This window comes from Lissotriton helveticus, chromosome 7 (genome assembly GCF_964261635.1).
Source record: "Lissotriton helveticus chromosome 7, aLisHel1.1, whole genome shotgun sequence".
Taxonomy (NCBI): Eukaryota; Metazoa; Chordata; class Amphibia; order Caudata; family Salamandridae; genus Lissotriton; species Lissotriton helveticus.
Genome location: NC_136068.1, coordinates 534,326,800 through 534,343,459, shown reverse-complemented (window position 1 = coordinate 534,343,459; position 16,660 = coordinate 534,326,800). Strand labels below are relative to the sequence as shown.

Here is a 16,660-nt window from a genome sequence, read left to right as displayed (position 1 = left end):
GAGCGGCACTGCAGTGCTGGTGGAGAGGGCAGGTGTTTCATACTACATATTCAGCTTTTGCCAGAGGGACTCTGGTCTGGGTGCGTGCTGGAGTCCCTTTCCAGTGTATCAGACAAATAATAGATCCAGAGGGCAGATTTGTGGTGGTATCGGGGAGGGTAGACGGACTTGATATAAAAAAAGGAAGCATCTACACCCCGAATGTTGATCAACCTGCATTTCTGCCACGGGTATCACAAACACTAGCGCCGGTGTTGACTGGTTCGGTGCTTATAGGGGGGATTTCAACAGTATTGCTGACGTTAACTTAGACCGTTCCCACCTGCAGGTACCTGATGCTCCCACACATAGAGTTGCTGAGGCTAGAGGAGACTGGCACTGACACTGGGGGTTGATGGACACCTGGAGAGCTCACCACCCGGGGGAGAGAGACTACTGTTACTTCTCTGCCCTGCATGAGTTGCATGGTGGGATCACCCTGAGTGAATACTTGACTCGGACAGTTTCTGACCACAATCCCCTGCTGGTGTCCCAGGACTGGGTACGGACTAGGCCAATTTTCCCTAGCTGGCGGTTGAGACCGGAGGTGCTGGAGGATCAGGTGTTTCGAGCTACGATAGGCACTGCTATAGAGGATTATTTCCTGACTAATGCCAACCCAGCAACTAGTCCACTCATTGAATGGGATGCTTTTAAAACCGTTATTTGGGGCTGATGTATTGGGGAAGCGGTCGGAGTACGGAAGATTCTTCTGTGCGATGTACAGAACGTAGAACAGCGGCTTCGGGAGAACCTGGCGACACAGGTTGAAAGGTTGTGCTGCTTGGACTACAGGGCCTACATGGCCCGGGCCCATGCTGAGAGAGACAAGTATGGTGCATTGTGGCTTTGCTGGCCAACCCAGCACGTAGAGGGATGACGATCCTGGAGCTGAGGGGGAGGAATGACAAGGTCTATGATAGTCATCAGGATATTAATCTCCAGTTTCTGGAACACTATACTAACCTAAATCAGAGAAAGCTCGATCCAACAGTGTTAGGGGGGCATTTTTTTAGAGGATATAGGACTCCCTCAGATTGATGCAGATGCCGTGGAGGTCCTGGGAAGGGAAGTCGAACTCGGAGAGGTGCGTGGGGCCATAAAACACATGGCCAGAAACAAGACTCCAGGGATGATGGGCTCCGGATTGAGTTTTATTTAACATATGTAGATATTCTGGCTCCTCAACTGATGGCCCTATATAATAGAGCGAAGCAGGATGGTTATCAACCCGCTTCAACGAGGGAAGCAGTAATTATTCCACTACTAAAACCTGGCAAACTAGCTTGGGATCGCACTGCCTATCGACCCCTAGTCATGCTCAAGTTACACTATAAGATATTAAGTAGCATTTTAGCGAGCTGACTGATGATTCACATGAAGACGCTAGTGCATGGGGTTCAAGAGAGCTTTATTCCATCACAGAATACAGCAATGAATATACACAGACTTCTTCGACTACTTGATACGACCTCACATAACAAAGAAGAGGCTTGCATTCTATCAATCGATATTGAGAAAGCCTTTGACAGCCTCGAGAGGTCGTATCTTTTCATTGTCCTGATAGTGTTTGGACTGGGGGAAGGGTTTGTAGCCTGGACAGCAATACTATATTAGAATTCCACTGCAAGAGTTTGAACAGGAGGGCTGCTATCAGAGGCTTGTGCAGTGGGCCGGGGAACGAGACAGGGATGCCCGCTATCTCCTCTCTTGTTTGCTCTGGCGGTGGAACCTCTGGCCGTACATAAAGGTCGGGCCGTCACTATCAGGGTCTAGAAATGATGGGGCATGCAGATGATCTCCTTATGTTCTTAGCTAACTCTGGAGACGCCCTACCGGAAGACAAAGGCCTGTTGAGTAAACTGGGAAGAGTTGCAGGACTCAAGGTTAACTGGACCAAGACATGCCTTTTCCATGCTCTAGCGAGAAGGGTTGGCACACTACACACATCAGGTGTGATGTGGGAAAATAGATCCCTGACTTATCTGGGTGTTAAGATATACTTATATGACTCTGCAGACCTATTAGAAGGTAATATAGGGCAAGCGATACGAGTCACCAAAAGTAACTTTGAATTCTGGGGGCCCTCCCACTGTCAGTGGCGGGTAGGGTGGCACTTTTAAAGATGGTTACACTGCCTAGACTACTCTAATATTTCGGCTTATTAGCACTCTGGATCCCGCACAAACTCTGTGCCCAGCTCAACACCATGATCTCAGGTTTTTTGTAGGGCACCGGTAGAAGCAGAGTGGCGCTCACCACCTTGATGAGGCCCAGGGCAGGGAGGGGTATTGCAGTTCCGGATTATGAGGCTTATTGTCACGCAGCACAATTACAGTGGGTCCGCTGCTGGAATCTGGCCTGCTGCCGAGCACAAACGAATCCCCCGTCCAGAGATCTCACTACTGACCTGCGAGGCGCTGCCTCATGGCGGAGACTGGCACAGACTGCGAACTTGGGAGGAGGCGGGGATATCCACTATTGGAGATCTATTGGAGATCTCTATGAGGACAATGCCTTACTCTCTTTAATGATTTATTAGAGAGATACGACCTTCCTAGAGGTGATTTCCTTTTACATGCTGCCCTGACGGCAGCTATCCGTGAGCATTGGCGAGAGGGACTGACAGAACCACCAACTTCCCTGGCTTGTCAATATATAGTAGTAGCGGCTGGAATGGTTAAAGCAGTCACTTGCCTCTACCGATGCCTTACGCAAGAAGCACGGCGACCCCTGACTGCCCTGCGTCTCAAATGGGAAGCAGACCTCGGCAAGTCCATAGATGAGAAACCATGGGCAGACTAGTAGAAAGAGCTTGGAAAAGCTCTAAAAATGCGTGCCTCCAGCTGATACATTTTTCTGTCCTCCATAGAGCATACCTTACCCTGTACAAGGTTAACAAATATTTTGGGGCCTGATCCGCCTGCCCACGGTCTAACCTGGAAAATGCGGGGTTATTACATATGTTCTAGAGAGAATAACGACTAGGTTATTGCCTCCTACATTGGTTTCCTCACACTGCCAGGACCAAAGTCACCAGTAAATGTATAGCCCTGGGGTTGGTAGTGGCCAAAAGGGAACTTACTAGCCATTGGAAGGCAAAAAGTCCCCCTAGTGGACTGAGATGGACAAGGGAGTTTATAAAGTGGGCGGACTGCGAGGGAATCTTTAGACTGCAAATGGCCCAGATGACATTAGTGGAGGTATTAAAGCAGCCGAGCGGCGATAATGAAACACCCCCTGGTTGAGAGAGCCAAGATGTGGAGAACTGAGTACCTGACTTAATGAATATCTGTGATGGTCGTCCAAGAGATTGTGATACCCATTGGGGGATTGGATGGGAGCGGACCCTTGCAGGGAACTACTTTACTTGGGATAATATGCCTTTTACATGTTTTTATTGCTTGGCAATTCATTGTCCCACTGAGAGATGCACCCCACAGAGTTGTAATTTGGACCTTTCAATTCTTTAAGAGAAAGCTGAGCATCATAGAGACAGTGGAAAAAGAGGACTTGGGGTGGTTTTTTGAACATTGACAATCTGTAGGAGAATAATATTATCCGAGCAACAGGACAGAGGAATGTGGACTGCTTGGGTGATTCCTGTTAACAATCTGAAGTTCAATGGCACCGGTTTCAAGCATGAACTACGAGCATGTTACTGATGTGCACGGACATGACTTTAAGAGTTTGCACAGATTATTTTGAACTTTGATGTTTTTATGTTAATGGTTTTCGTCAAGGGCTGGATTTACAGGGGTGACTACATGAGTTTGGGTTTGGTAATGATTGTGAAGTGCATTGTGGGATTTAGAGTACCCAGTATTATGGGTTTGTACACAGGCACAGATATAGGTGAGAGCAGATTGTGGCAGAATCTGCTTAAACCCGTTGTTGGCGGTACTGCTATTTTATGTCTTTTTAACCCTTTTACTTTGGCTCGGTACTTACAATTCTTGAATTATTTTAGCAGTGATCCTCTCTGTTTTTAAAACATCTATTTCTTTCAGCCCATTGCATTTTAAATAACAACATGTATGGGAAGGGGATCTTACTTGCACTAGCGGGTACCTGTGCTCAGCTGACAGCCTTCCCGCCCGGTCCGACGTGGTAGTTAGTACCGTTGCGCGGCGGGCGTGGAAGGTAGAGCCTAGTACATCCGCTTTCTGTAGTGGCTGAGGTTAACGGTCTAGTCTGGGGGGAAGAGAAGCTACATAGTGCACATGCCAGAGCGGACGCGCGCAGGGGGCGTGCCGCCAGCACGCTGAAGACAAGCCCGTCTGTGCCCGTCTGCAGCTGGACGGGGCCCGGCCAGAACACCTGCCCGAACCGGACTAGCTCGATGTTATACTGCCAAACAGTTACATGCACTATGTCCCCCCATTATGGAGATAGGAAAGTATAGTATAATGGCAGGGAACATGCGTTATAACTGTAGTCACTGCCCTTTCACGGCGGAGTCAAACTTGAAACTGAGAGAGGCAGGTCAGAAGCTTAACCTCTCTCTGATCAACTGTAGATCGCTGAGGAGACATAAACACGAAATCCATGACTATTTGGTAGATGGTCAGCCAGATGTGTTATTTCTTACGGAAACCTAGCTAAATGAGGATTCTGCTCCAGAAATCCTAGAGGTTCTTCCAAATGGTTACGGAATAATAAGACTGGATCGACCTACTAATAGGTTCATATTATTCATAGGCTATCTATTCAGTGCACCCTAGAGCTGGCAGACATTGTGGATAGCGAAGCAGGCTTCTTATCTATTATGGCATCCACAAATTATATTATAAAGGAGTTTCTGACTTACAGACCCCCGGGGCCTTCCAAGCGGTTTGCATCTAGCATTATTGAGCAACTGATTCAACCTGCATTGCGTTACGAGAAACTGCTGTTGTTGGGGGATCTGAACCTTCACTTTGACGAACCATCAAATACCGGTGTGAAAGAGATCTGCCAGGAACTGGCTGTTTTACAATTGACACTTAAATCGGTGCTCCCTACCCACCAACTGGGCCACCTATTAGATCCGATTTTTGCCAACTGGGGTGCCTTAGAAATTGAGCCCCCGGTTCCAGTCCCATGGTCTGATCAATTTGTGGTTCCCTTCAGCGCCTGGATGCCTCAATCTTACTTATAGGAGAAGCCGGGCACAAAGAAAAAGCATAGGAAGTGGGCTAGGGTTTCACTAGATAACTTCAATTTGGCCCTACTACAGGGCGGGCCACCTGGCGGGTTCAGATGTTGATTCTGCCTGCGACGCACTGGACAAACGTATCGTGGAGGCATTAGATAGTAATGCTCCATGGTCCTTGAGAGTGCCTGGCAGACAATTAAAATCCGCACCTTGGTTTAGCAGTGAGCTTAAAATAGCCAATTTAGCCTGTAAACTCCTTGAAAAAACATGGAGGAGAAATGTCTCTGATCTTAGGAAAAGTGAATATAAATCCAGTCTTAAAAACTATCACTCTCTTGTCAGGAAGGCTCGGGCTACCTACTACAATGAGAGGATCGGGACAGCTGAGAACTCTTCAAAGGAACTTTTAACTATCTTTAAAGAGATCTTGTCACTAGCAAGAACCACAGCTCCTAACATCAGCTCAGTGGATTCTTGCAAGCTGGTGGCCGACTTCTTTGCAGAGAAGGTGGGGAAGATGTATTCTACCTACTCTGATGCAGCACTTAACGTGCGTTTGGATGGTGATGGGACGTCCAACACAGTGGAGGCAGAATGTCTTTGTGAATTTGTTGTTCCCTCATGTGACACTCTCAATAATGTAGCCTTAAGCATCAAGTCCGGCTCACCTAGAGATCCTGCGACTCCTAAGCTGCTAAGAGGGAGGCTTGAGATACTTGAGATACATCAGATACATCCTTGAGCTCTCTTTTACCTCAGGAACTGTCCCTAAAAGATGGAAAGAGGCGATCGTCCTCCCCTTAAAAAAGAAACCAAATGTTAGCATGAGCCAACTGGAGAACCTACCCCCACTCTCATTCCTGCCATACTTTTCCAACATTGCAGAGAAGGTGGTTAACATCCAATTGATAGGTCACATAAGTAAATATAGCTTACTTCACTCCACGCAATTGGGCTTTCGTGCATCTTATTCCACCGAATCGGCTCTGCTCCTTTCCACTGAAATAATCTGCAAATATGTAGATGAGGGACAGACGGTTGCCATAGTCCTAATAGACCTCAGCGCTGCGTTCGACACTGTGGCCCATCAAACCTTACTGCAGCACCTTAGGAAAGGAGGTTTGGCTGGCCGAGCCATGGAATGGCTGGAGTCCTTCTTATATGATCGCTGTTTCCAGGTGTCTCAGGAACCTTACCACTCTAAAAGTATCAAGCTGAATCAAGGGGTCCCACGGGGGTCTACACTCAGCCCCACCCTTTTTAATCTCTACATCACCCCCTTGGCAGAGATTATTGAAAAATTTGGTGTCAGTGTTGTGTCATATGCTGAGGACACACAATTGGTGGTGTCCCTAACACAAGCTCATGAGAAGGCAGCAACAAATTTCTCAACGTGCCTACAAGAACTGGTGTCCTGGATGGCTAACAACTGCCTTTAACTTAATGGTAACAAAACTGAAGTGCTAGTGATAGGTAAAGCTCCCTCGATCTGGTCTTCAGCATGGTGGCCTCAGACACTGGGACCTACCCCTTCCCCTTGTGATCAGGTAAAGAACATTGGGATGTGGTTGGATACCAAGCTTTCCTTTGAAAACCACACCAGGCGGGTGGCGGGAAAATGTTTTGGGGTTCTGCAAGGACTCCGGAAGACTCTAGATGTACAGCCGGTTATAGCAAGGAAAACTATGGCCCATGATCTGTTGACGTTATGCTTGGATTATGGGAATACCCTCTACTTGGGAACTAGTACCAAATGTGTGCAGAGATTCCAACGCATTCAGAATGCAGTGGCTCATCTCGTTTTAATGCTACCCAGGAGAGCCCCTTCCAACAAGGCCCTAGCTTCCCTTCAGTGGCTTCCGGTAAGGGAACAAATTATTTTTAAAGCTCTGTGTGTCAGCCCCGCATCCTACAGAGAAAGGGTCCCACCTATCTGCATGACCTTCTTACCCCATACTCTCCAACCCGTCGACTGAGATCAAGCGGGACGGGGCAGGTTAGCATTCTGACCATCAGGAGAGCAAGGATGGGTGGTCGCTCCTTTTGTTTTTTAGCAGCCAAACATTGGAATAAACTCCCCCCAGGGCTCCGGCTGGAGTCTTCAGAGACAATCTTTCGGAAAAAGCTAAAGACCTGGCTCTTTCCTTCTTTAAGCCCCCCACCTGTCTAATAGCCCTGTCTTCATTCTTCTGCCCTGATCTTGATTTTCTTTGAACTGCAGCGTGGGGACACACTAGTTAGTCTAGCCATGTGCTTTATAAGTTTGTTTATTATTATTAATATTATTATTAATAATATTATTAATAATATTATAGACAGAATTGACAATTGGGTCAGTTTCAATTAACCAATCAGGATGTAGGGAGGGGCAGATGTGGGAGGACACACCTTAAATAATGGCTTGAGCCCTAGGGAGGGTTACTGGTTTTTGAAGAAGGAGTGAAATATACAAGGTGCAGCAATTTGCCGATTTAGGTCCTGAAAGAGGTAACATGCTTTAGCTTGGAATTTGAGGTGAAATGGGGTAGTCAGGTTGCCACGGAAAGTCAGGGTTGGGTAAATGATGTTAGAGTGATAAAAAGAGGGTTGAGCATGTTTTCTTTCATTAGTTATTAGATTGACCTTTTGGGGATGTGAGGCAAAGCAGGAGGGTTGAGTGTACGAGTTCTGACGAGTTAGAGTAAGGGGACTTTGTCTAAAAGATAAGGCTGGGGTAGGTAATAAGAGGGTTGTTTAGGGTGGAGCACTGGGGGATGTACTGTTTCATTTTATGCAGCATGCTTGTATTGAACTGTAAGTTGAACTGGGAAGTGTGTCTACTAAGGGGGTACAGAGACTGCTAAGCCTGAGAACCCTGAACTGTACTAAGTGAATTGTCAATTCCCTGCACTAGAACAAGATCAATGATTCCTGGGGGGCATCGACCCGTGATTACTGTGTTTGGGTGTAGATGACTAAATGTTGGAAGTGGCCTGTATGTTCAGGCTCATATCTGTAAGGCTACTGATTGATCCACTGCCAATTAATAAAAACTGTTTCCAAAAAAAAGACAATTGCAACTAGAAACATAACCCCTAGAGGGCACAAGGCTCTTGGCTGAAGAGAAAACACTCCAGCCTTAGGAGTGTATGAAATACATTAGGTAATCATAAGGAAGTTAGTCTTTTCAAGTCCCACCCAACGTAGGGTGGGGACTCCTAAAGCCCTTTTTGGTTGTAGGCTGTACCCTCGCTGACATTGTTGGTGGTGACCTCACAGACCGCGGGCCACAAAGAAGGGAGGAACAGACACAAATAGGGCCAAACAGTGCAAAATGATCTACCCCGCAGGGCATTATGGGACACACCTTCGGGAGCAGTGAATGTTTTATTAACACACCATCAGAATAGTTGTGGTACAATATCACTGCATTCTGTACAGTTTCTACAAAAGCAGGTCTTCACTCCCAGGGCCAACCGTCCAGATAAACTGCCATATATTCACAGATTTCACAACGAGAGGCAGAAGCAATCTAATACAAGTGTAGGACTGGAGGAACCTCAGCATAGGGCCTAAAATTGACTCTCTCTGGGATATTAGACCCTATGCTAAGGTTGCTCTAGGCCTACACTTGTAATAGAGTGCATTTCCGTCTCATGGTGAAATATTTTATTACCAGCTATCTCGCTGTACCACGGATGCAGGGGTGTGGAATTTAATGAAATGTCTACTTGTCCATGGGGCAGGTTGCTTAATAAATCTACTCTGTAACAAAATCCACTTGTCCCTTTGGTGCCATGTAGTGCGGCGACAAATTATGGCAGCAATCTCATTATATGAGAGCTCTGATATAGCCTCTCTGATTATGCCAGGGCTCATACCATAGTAGTGTTTGAAAACTTGCAATCCCCTTATGTTGTCAAATTACCACAGATCTACATACTGGGGCTGAAGGAAGTGGTAAGCAATAGTTCCAGGGTTAGAATGCCCTTTTGAGTCTGTGCAAACCTACTAACTTGCATGTTTTAAGGTTTTTCAACAACTCTACTCTAATCTTTTCCCATACTGCGAAATGTTGGAAATTCATTCCTGGCAATGGCAGACGTAAACCTTCTACCAGAGTTGATAAAAAAGTGGTTGGAGGGAAAGTAAACTTGCAACCATTCAGATTTTTGCATGAGCAAATGTACTCATGCATATTTGCTCATGCTAAAATGCAGTTCACAAATATTTTATAGGAGTACTATTTCTTGTCCTACTTCTGTAAATTCTTGGTAATTCATGAAAGCCATATAGCTGCACTTAACGGACAAACATATACCATGGGTACACTTTTGAGACTTTCTTTAATAATTGGGCCCCTAATTTAGTCAAGCGTTGACCATGACCTTTTGCGTTTATTAAAGTTCTCTCTCTGTGCATAGGCTGGCTTCACAGTGAGCAACAGCATTTTGCTCTTTCACGAGGCGCATATCTGCACACAAAGTAGTTTTGTTCAGTGCCAGTAACTACTGTGGTAGTGTCTGCTTTTTTAAACCAAAAATAATGTTGCTTTTGCCAATGTTTGTTTTAATAGTGAGGGCCGGGCAGCTCCCACCCTAATAAGCTTTTACAAAAACCATTCCAAAACAAGTCACACATTGACAAAACTAAAAAGCTGGCCACCAATTTCAGACCTACTGGCTTTGCCAATGCCTGATTCTTTTTGTTTCCCATATACCTATTGCAACTGGTGACACTGTTTATTTTTTTATATTTGGGAAATACTAGCATGCATCAACAAACGTAACTAAATGAAGCTGCAAAGAAATGGTACCTGAAATTTTACAGTAGTTTAGCTAAATGTTGTTTTCCTGATTTAATTTTTTTATCAACATTTTATTTTGAAAGCAAAGAATCATCAATCTTGCTTTCAATCTTCTCCAAAGATTTACCTCAAATCAGGGAGAATTTTGGGAGCATTATACATAGCTTCATATTGCTAAACTTTGAAAACGTGTATACGCATTTTTATACTGGAACCATTGTCAGTAGTGCCGTCAGAGCTTACCTCATTTACTTACAGCGCTCACCCTTATAATAAAGGCTTTCAATAATGAACCATGAATACAAGTTTGAACAGCATTAACATAGGGCCAAAAGTATTACTTTAACTGCAGATAGTGCCCTTCTATGATCCATAATGTAGTACTTCAAACTGGCAGCCAAACAGTTTGTCCTGCAGGGGGTTGGGCCTACTTTTCTCAAGGACAAAATACACATGAAAACGGTCTCACCCAGGCAGCAGCACTATGTTTCTGCACTGGAGCAGCCCAGCCCTGGAACCCCCAAGCAGCAGTCTTCCATGCAGCCACATGAGCTGGCAAGGTCTCTCTGACTGCCCACTCCTGCGGGCAGGCGCAGCAGTCAGTGGCCACCACGTGACATGTGAGATGCACATGGGCGTAGTGAGTGAAGGTCCCTGATGTGTTTCTATGGCATGATTTCTAATACCCGAATGCGACAATCTTTGATCTATGTCTAAGAATATGTTTGCTATACTATGAATTTAATCATCAATAAATTGTACCAGCTCTGAAGAACAGAGTTAACTTTTGAAACATGTGCTGGCTGGCTGTGCGATGATTTGAATAAAGATCAATTTTGCAGTAATCACAGAATAATAATCAATGATGATTATTTTCACATGATGAGTTATTCAATAAAAATTGTGATTTCTGAAAGGAATTATGATGACCTTAGACCTCCAATTGCGATAAACTAAAAATCTTATGTGCCTTTTCCATGGAGGCCTGTGATAATACATTCCACCATCAGCTTGTGGCAACCATTGGTTACCAGTGCAAATGATTGTTAGATTCAAGGCAAACCTTGTAAAATAGTGTTTCTCTTAAAAAGGTAACCAAAGACCAGATGTAGAGACAACCAGCGGCAAAAACACGGTTGCAGTTTGTAACCAGTAAATAATTTTCCAAACCAACCTATGTACTAATAGGTCAATTCGTAACATTACTATTTATAGTGGGTCATAACCTGACCTACCTCATAAATATAGAGAGGTCTCAAACTACTGCTCACTGACATTAGGCCATCACAGGGATAGTGTCCTGGTCAGCAGACCACCCTATGTGTGATTGCGTCTCATTAAAGATTTGTTTTCTGCAGCTCAACTTTCTTAAAGGTAAAAGAGCTGTGTTTAAAATGTTTTTTTTTTCCAAACATCTGTTTAAGATTTGGCTGTGATCCCCTGGACCATTGCCTACTCCTAGAGAACCCATTCATAAGGGGCAATGTTTTCCAAGTGTACCTTTTACCTTTTGTGATTTCATTACCACCTCAACTGAGGGAGTCAGTCATTTGTCAGTGTTCTGCATCTGGTTTACTGTAGCAAAACACTGATACCTCACATACTGATTTGCAATTTGGAAGGCACACCTGCAGCACACCCCTTCCAAATTGAAAATCAGTACCCATTCTTAAAACTACTCCTGAAATGGCATTACTATGTTAAAAAAATAAGCATTGTTAGGATTTTAAGCACCTAATTGCAGTGTTTCCGCCCAGTAAAATTCTTAGTAAATCTTCACCCATGTTTGGCTATTTCTTTTTGTTGGGAAAGGGAACCTTGAAATAGTTCTAGAAGGACTTACATAATTAGCGTTTTCTAGTATCTCCAGACCTCGGACAAATCTCAGTTTACTTGTTATGATTACACCAGTTGTGGGCTGTAAAGTTATTGCTGACATGCACCACATTATGAAAACCTGCAAATAGTAATAAGAATAAGGTTGTGTGCGGTCACATTATTTTCAAGTCACATACCACATTTTTAGATACCAGGCTGGCACTCAACCAGGTATTTCTGAATGCCACGTGTAACGTGCCAATGTACTGCTGCTCAGATAAAGGTTCCCGATGCTGATCATCCCCACGTACCTGGATCTCATGTCACGATCGATTGTTCTTGAGTCACGCTATTGCTGAAGCATTGTCACCTCTGCTGCTCTGCTCGTACATATATGTGAATGTCTGCATCTTATCTTCCTTTCGATTATCAAACATAAAGGGCCTTCATGAGTATTCATATCGTTCCAGTGAAGGATGAACCATTTTGCTTCCGGATGTGAGTGTCGCTGGGATGAACAGAATTGGAGGGGTGTAAATGTGCTGATTATGGAAGAGGGTGGTCTTAAGGCATCAAACTGATCTAACCTTGGCATCCTGTTCAAATAAGAGCTAAATCACAGATACACTTGGGAGGTGTCGTGAATATGGCCATTGGGGAAGATTGACTGAATGTCTCACAGTATTATGCACTTTGTGTCCCATGCAGGTTCTGAAGGACTGGCCTTGCGCCTCGTAGATGGATTTGGAACGTGTTCTGGCCGAGTTGAGATCTACTACGCAGGAGCCTGGGGGACGGTGTGTGATGATTTCTGGGACATATTCGATGCAGCCGTTGTGTGCCGTCAGCTTAACTGTGGTTCCGTTGTTTCTGCTGAGTCATCTGCCTATTTTGGTTGGGGCTATGGAAACATCCTCCTGGATAACGTGGCCTGCAGAGGAGATGAATCATACTTGTGGGACTGCCCGAACAATGGATGGAATATAAGCGACTGTTATCATAATGAAGATGCCGGGGTCATCTGTACAGGTAATTTATTTGTCCTCGTTTACTATAAATCTGACACTTTTTGTATTCTAGCATATTGAATCAATGAGTCCTCTCTGTATAATACACAACTTCTGAATCACTAGTAATGATGTTTAAAATGTGACTATGTAGGTGTCCTTGTCACCAGTAGGTAGTTATAGTTAGGACAAATTCAATTCTATCTCAATTTCAAATCTGTATTTCGGTTAGACAAGCCATAAAAGAATCATTTACATAAAAAGCAATACAATATCTAAAAACAAGTGGTACCAATAATAACAATTTCAATTTCCAATTGATAGGCCATAAAAAAAGGGTCATGATAAGCAATAGGGTATTTTTCTCAGGGGAACTTGACAAAATCAGACAATTGCAATTCCTAATCCAGTACTATAATCAGTCAATCCCTAGTTCGCTAAATGCATGGAAAATACACTATTTAAAAATGTGCACAAATATAAATATTAATAAATAAATATAAATATGAATAAATACCAGGTGCTAATGTTGATTAATATTATTAACAATGATAAAAAGCATGTTAAAAGACAATTGACATTTTAAAGGGTATTTCATCCATTTCATGTAACAAGATTTTGGTGTGCAAAATAACTCAATATTTTAGCCAACAAAAAACCAAAACTTTATCAACATCATTACCAATTTTTTTATGTCAGATGCCTTATCCCATCCCCTAAACAATTACAGTTTCAGACCTTGTCTCCTTCGTATTATTGCTACAGCAAAAAGATATCGGCTTAAGCTAAATACAATGGTCTGTGTAGTATCAGCTTTAAGCACTCTTTCTGCTTCCCTAATACGTCTGAATCCTAAGAGGCGACAAATAGGTTTTAGCCACTTCTTCCTACTATGTTGATATGCTGGACAGAGAAATATAACATGGGCCTCATCCTCCCTTGAGCTCATATCGCACAATTGGCATCTTTCGAGCAAGTCATCTCCTATTCGACCCTTATTACATGCCCATTTTGATGTGTTGGCTTTGATATGGAGAATGCCATATCGGAACTTTAAGTACAATGTTTTTGCCAATGACGGTAAAATTTCATCCATAAGACTTTCAAAACTACTTTCAGTCTTTACTTCAAGAAAGTTAAGGGACAATACTCCAGTTTTTGAGTTATATATTGTAGAACTTAGGGCAGAATCCCAGAACCTTTCCCGCAGTAGCTTTTTGCTAGTTAGGGTCAAAGATCCTGGGTCTGTCCAATAATGATATAACCCCAATTTGGAGAACCAGTGCTCGATATGGACCAGCCACAGCAGCCGAGTTGTATTCCTTATTACCATAATTTATTTTAATACTTCCCTGTAATCAATTAGTTCATCCGTTGCCCACAGACGAATCCAATATAATAATGGACGTAGGGTGGCGTGATCATCAGAACGATGTATATTTAGATCAAGGAAAAGTGGAACAAGGGGTGTGCGACGTGGTACGGCTAATAATTGTCTAAAAAAATTAGTTTTGTGCACTGAAAAAGCATTTTTTACAGCGTGGTGATCCAGCGGCCTATAGAAAATATATCATAAACAACGCTACCCAACTTCATAACCTATAAACAAATTTCTACACTAACTTATGGACCCATTTATAAACATGACATATTTGGGCCTACTGAATCAGGTGGTCAGATTAAATCTATATACACATTTTTTTACAAACTATATACAAATGTATACATCTGCGGAAGGAATATTATCATTATAATAAATTCTAACCATTTAAACGACCACCATTGGCAATGGGATCTAGCTAATAGTAACCTGCACTTCTGAATAACCAAGACCAGCTTGTTTGTCAAAAGTAAGATTTTATTTACTAAGTTATGGTATTTCAAAATGTAATTTTATTATTGTAATTTTATTAACATCAAAGTAAGCATGTTTGAAAAGCTTCATGAGAAATATACAGTTTAAGTAAGGAAATCAAAATTCAAGTAAGAATTTAACAGTTTAACATTTCTAAAGCCTAAGTCCCTAGCTAAGCAAAATAAATGGAAAATAAAGTAAAGTTCTTTGAGGATTCTTACGTGCTCCACGCAAAGTCCAGCAGCACTTCACCCTCATCGGAAAGTCAGAAAGCAGCAGCCAGCCCGTCCCTAAAGGCATGACTTTTTATACCTTTCTATGCTAGCTAAACTAAGCGAAGGAAAGTTTTCAAAAATCCACGAAGTCCCATTGGTTGAGAGTGACAAGTGACATGTCACCCACATTTCAAAAGTTCCATTAGGTCACGTTTCTTAAAGACCATTGTCTTTTCTGAATGCAACCAGGAGCTTCCTTGGTTTGCAACAATTGTAAATTAATGTTCTCACAGTGTTCATTTCGCTTCCGCGGGTGCCAAGTTAGAGCTGACAAAATTGTCTTTTATCATGTACTTCCGACCTTGGCCACGTCCGACAAAATGGTGACAGCACGTCAGATTTGTTTAATGAATGCAGCTTTGACGAACACTTTTTCAGAATGGGCATCTCGTGACTTGTGCAGAAGTAAATTTCAGCTTTAGCAAACTCGAGCAAACTAGGCCCAAAAGCAGGCAACTTATGCTTTCTAGTAATAAACAAACACAAGAAAAGTATTAATGTAAGAAATAATGTTGATTCTGTATCCACCCTAGGTTTACTAAATAATTAACCCTCCCGATTAGTCTAATGTTACCTAGCAAATGCAAACAAATAAAGCAGCGTTTATATCTACCAGTCTTCACGAATCCATGAAACTTATGTGCACCTAGAATAGTAGAAATGATATCACATAGACAAGGGAAAGCAAAATAAGCACATGCCTCTTTTAAGTTTGCTGCAGTTAATAATGACAAAAACGAAAACAACAAATTATTTTTTATTATTTTGCACGAACAAAAAGATGCAACATTTATGCACGTTTATGAGCACACATGTTAGTCCCCCCATGTGTAAAGTTTAATCTAAGTTGTATTAGCACGATACATCACAAATCATTAATATTATTATTCATGTTATGGAAATGTGACTTTGCGAGTTTAAACAAAAGTTTGTTTTCTATCTCGCTCCATCAACTCCCTCATCTGGTGATTAACAAATCACCACACCAACACCCAAAATTTTGGTAATTTAAATTTCCGAGAAATTGATTCAAATTCATTTGTATCAGTAATCCTAAAAATCTGTTTCTGCATAATCTTTGGAATTAGCATAACGCTCTCTATGTAACTCCTGTAATTCAATCTCCCTTTCTTCTTCTTTTCTAAGTTTATAGATTCTTTTCTTTTCTTTCAACTGCTTCTTCCTTTTATGCAATAAACAACCTATTTTTGTCAAAATAAAAATGAATACTATTATAATCAAAGGTGCCAAAATCTTGCCAAGAATTGAACTACCAATATCATGAAACCAATTTTTAATTGCTTGGAATCTTTTTGAAAGTTTCCCAGTAAAATCATCTTCTTCTAAAGGAATTATTTCTGAATGCATTTGTGTAATGTTTTTAATGTACATCTCTATATTCTTACTTTCATCAGGTATATATGTGCAACAATGTTGTACATGTAAAATGCCACAGACTCCTCCCTCTTTTGCTAGGAGTATGTCTAAAGCAAGGCGATCTTGAATCACCATAGATCTGATTGCAATTACCTCAACATTCACTAATTGGAATCCATCAGCTGTGTCTGTTGACAATCTGTCAACAATTGTGGACAATTTTCTAATTCTCCCTGCATTTAGGGTTATACCAACAAAAGGTATTACTGCTTGAAAAATATCTCCCAAAACTTCTGTAAAAGTTTCTCTTTTGACTCTATTTACATAATTATGAATTTTAAACAATCCTTCTGAATCTCTATCAAC

The 16,660-nt window shown here is 42.5% G+C and overlaps 1 protein-coding gene across 1 annotated transcript in view; it reads left to right on the top strand.

The window, feature by feature from the left end:
- Positions 1-16,660, top strand: part of LOC144769149 (uncharacterized) — a 1,798,260-nt gene that overhangs the window by 148,649 nt on the left and 1,632,951 nt on the right. Inside the window, exon 3 of the mRNA XM_078653155.1 lies at positions 12,489-12,809. Coding sequence (XP_078509281.1) covers positions 12,489-12,809 — 321 coding nt within the window. The remainder of the gene's footprint in view (positions 1-12,488; positions 12,810-16,660) is intronic.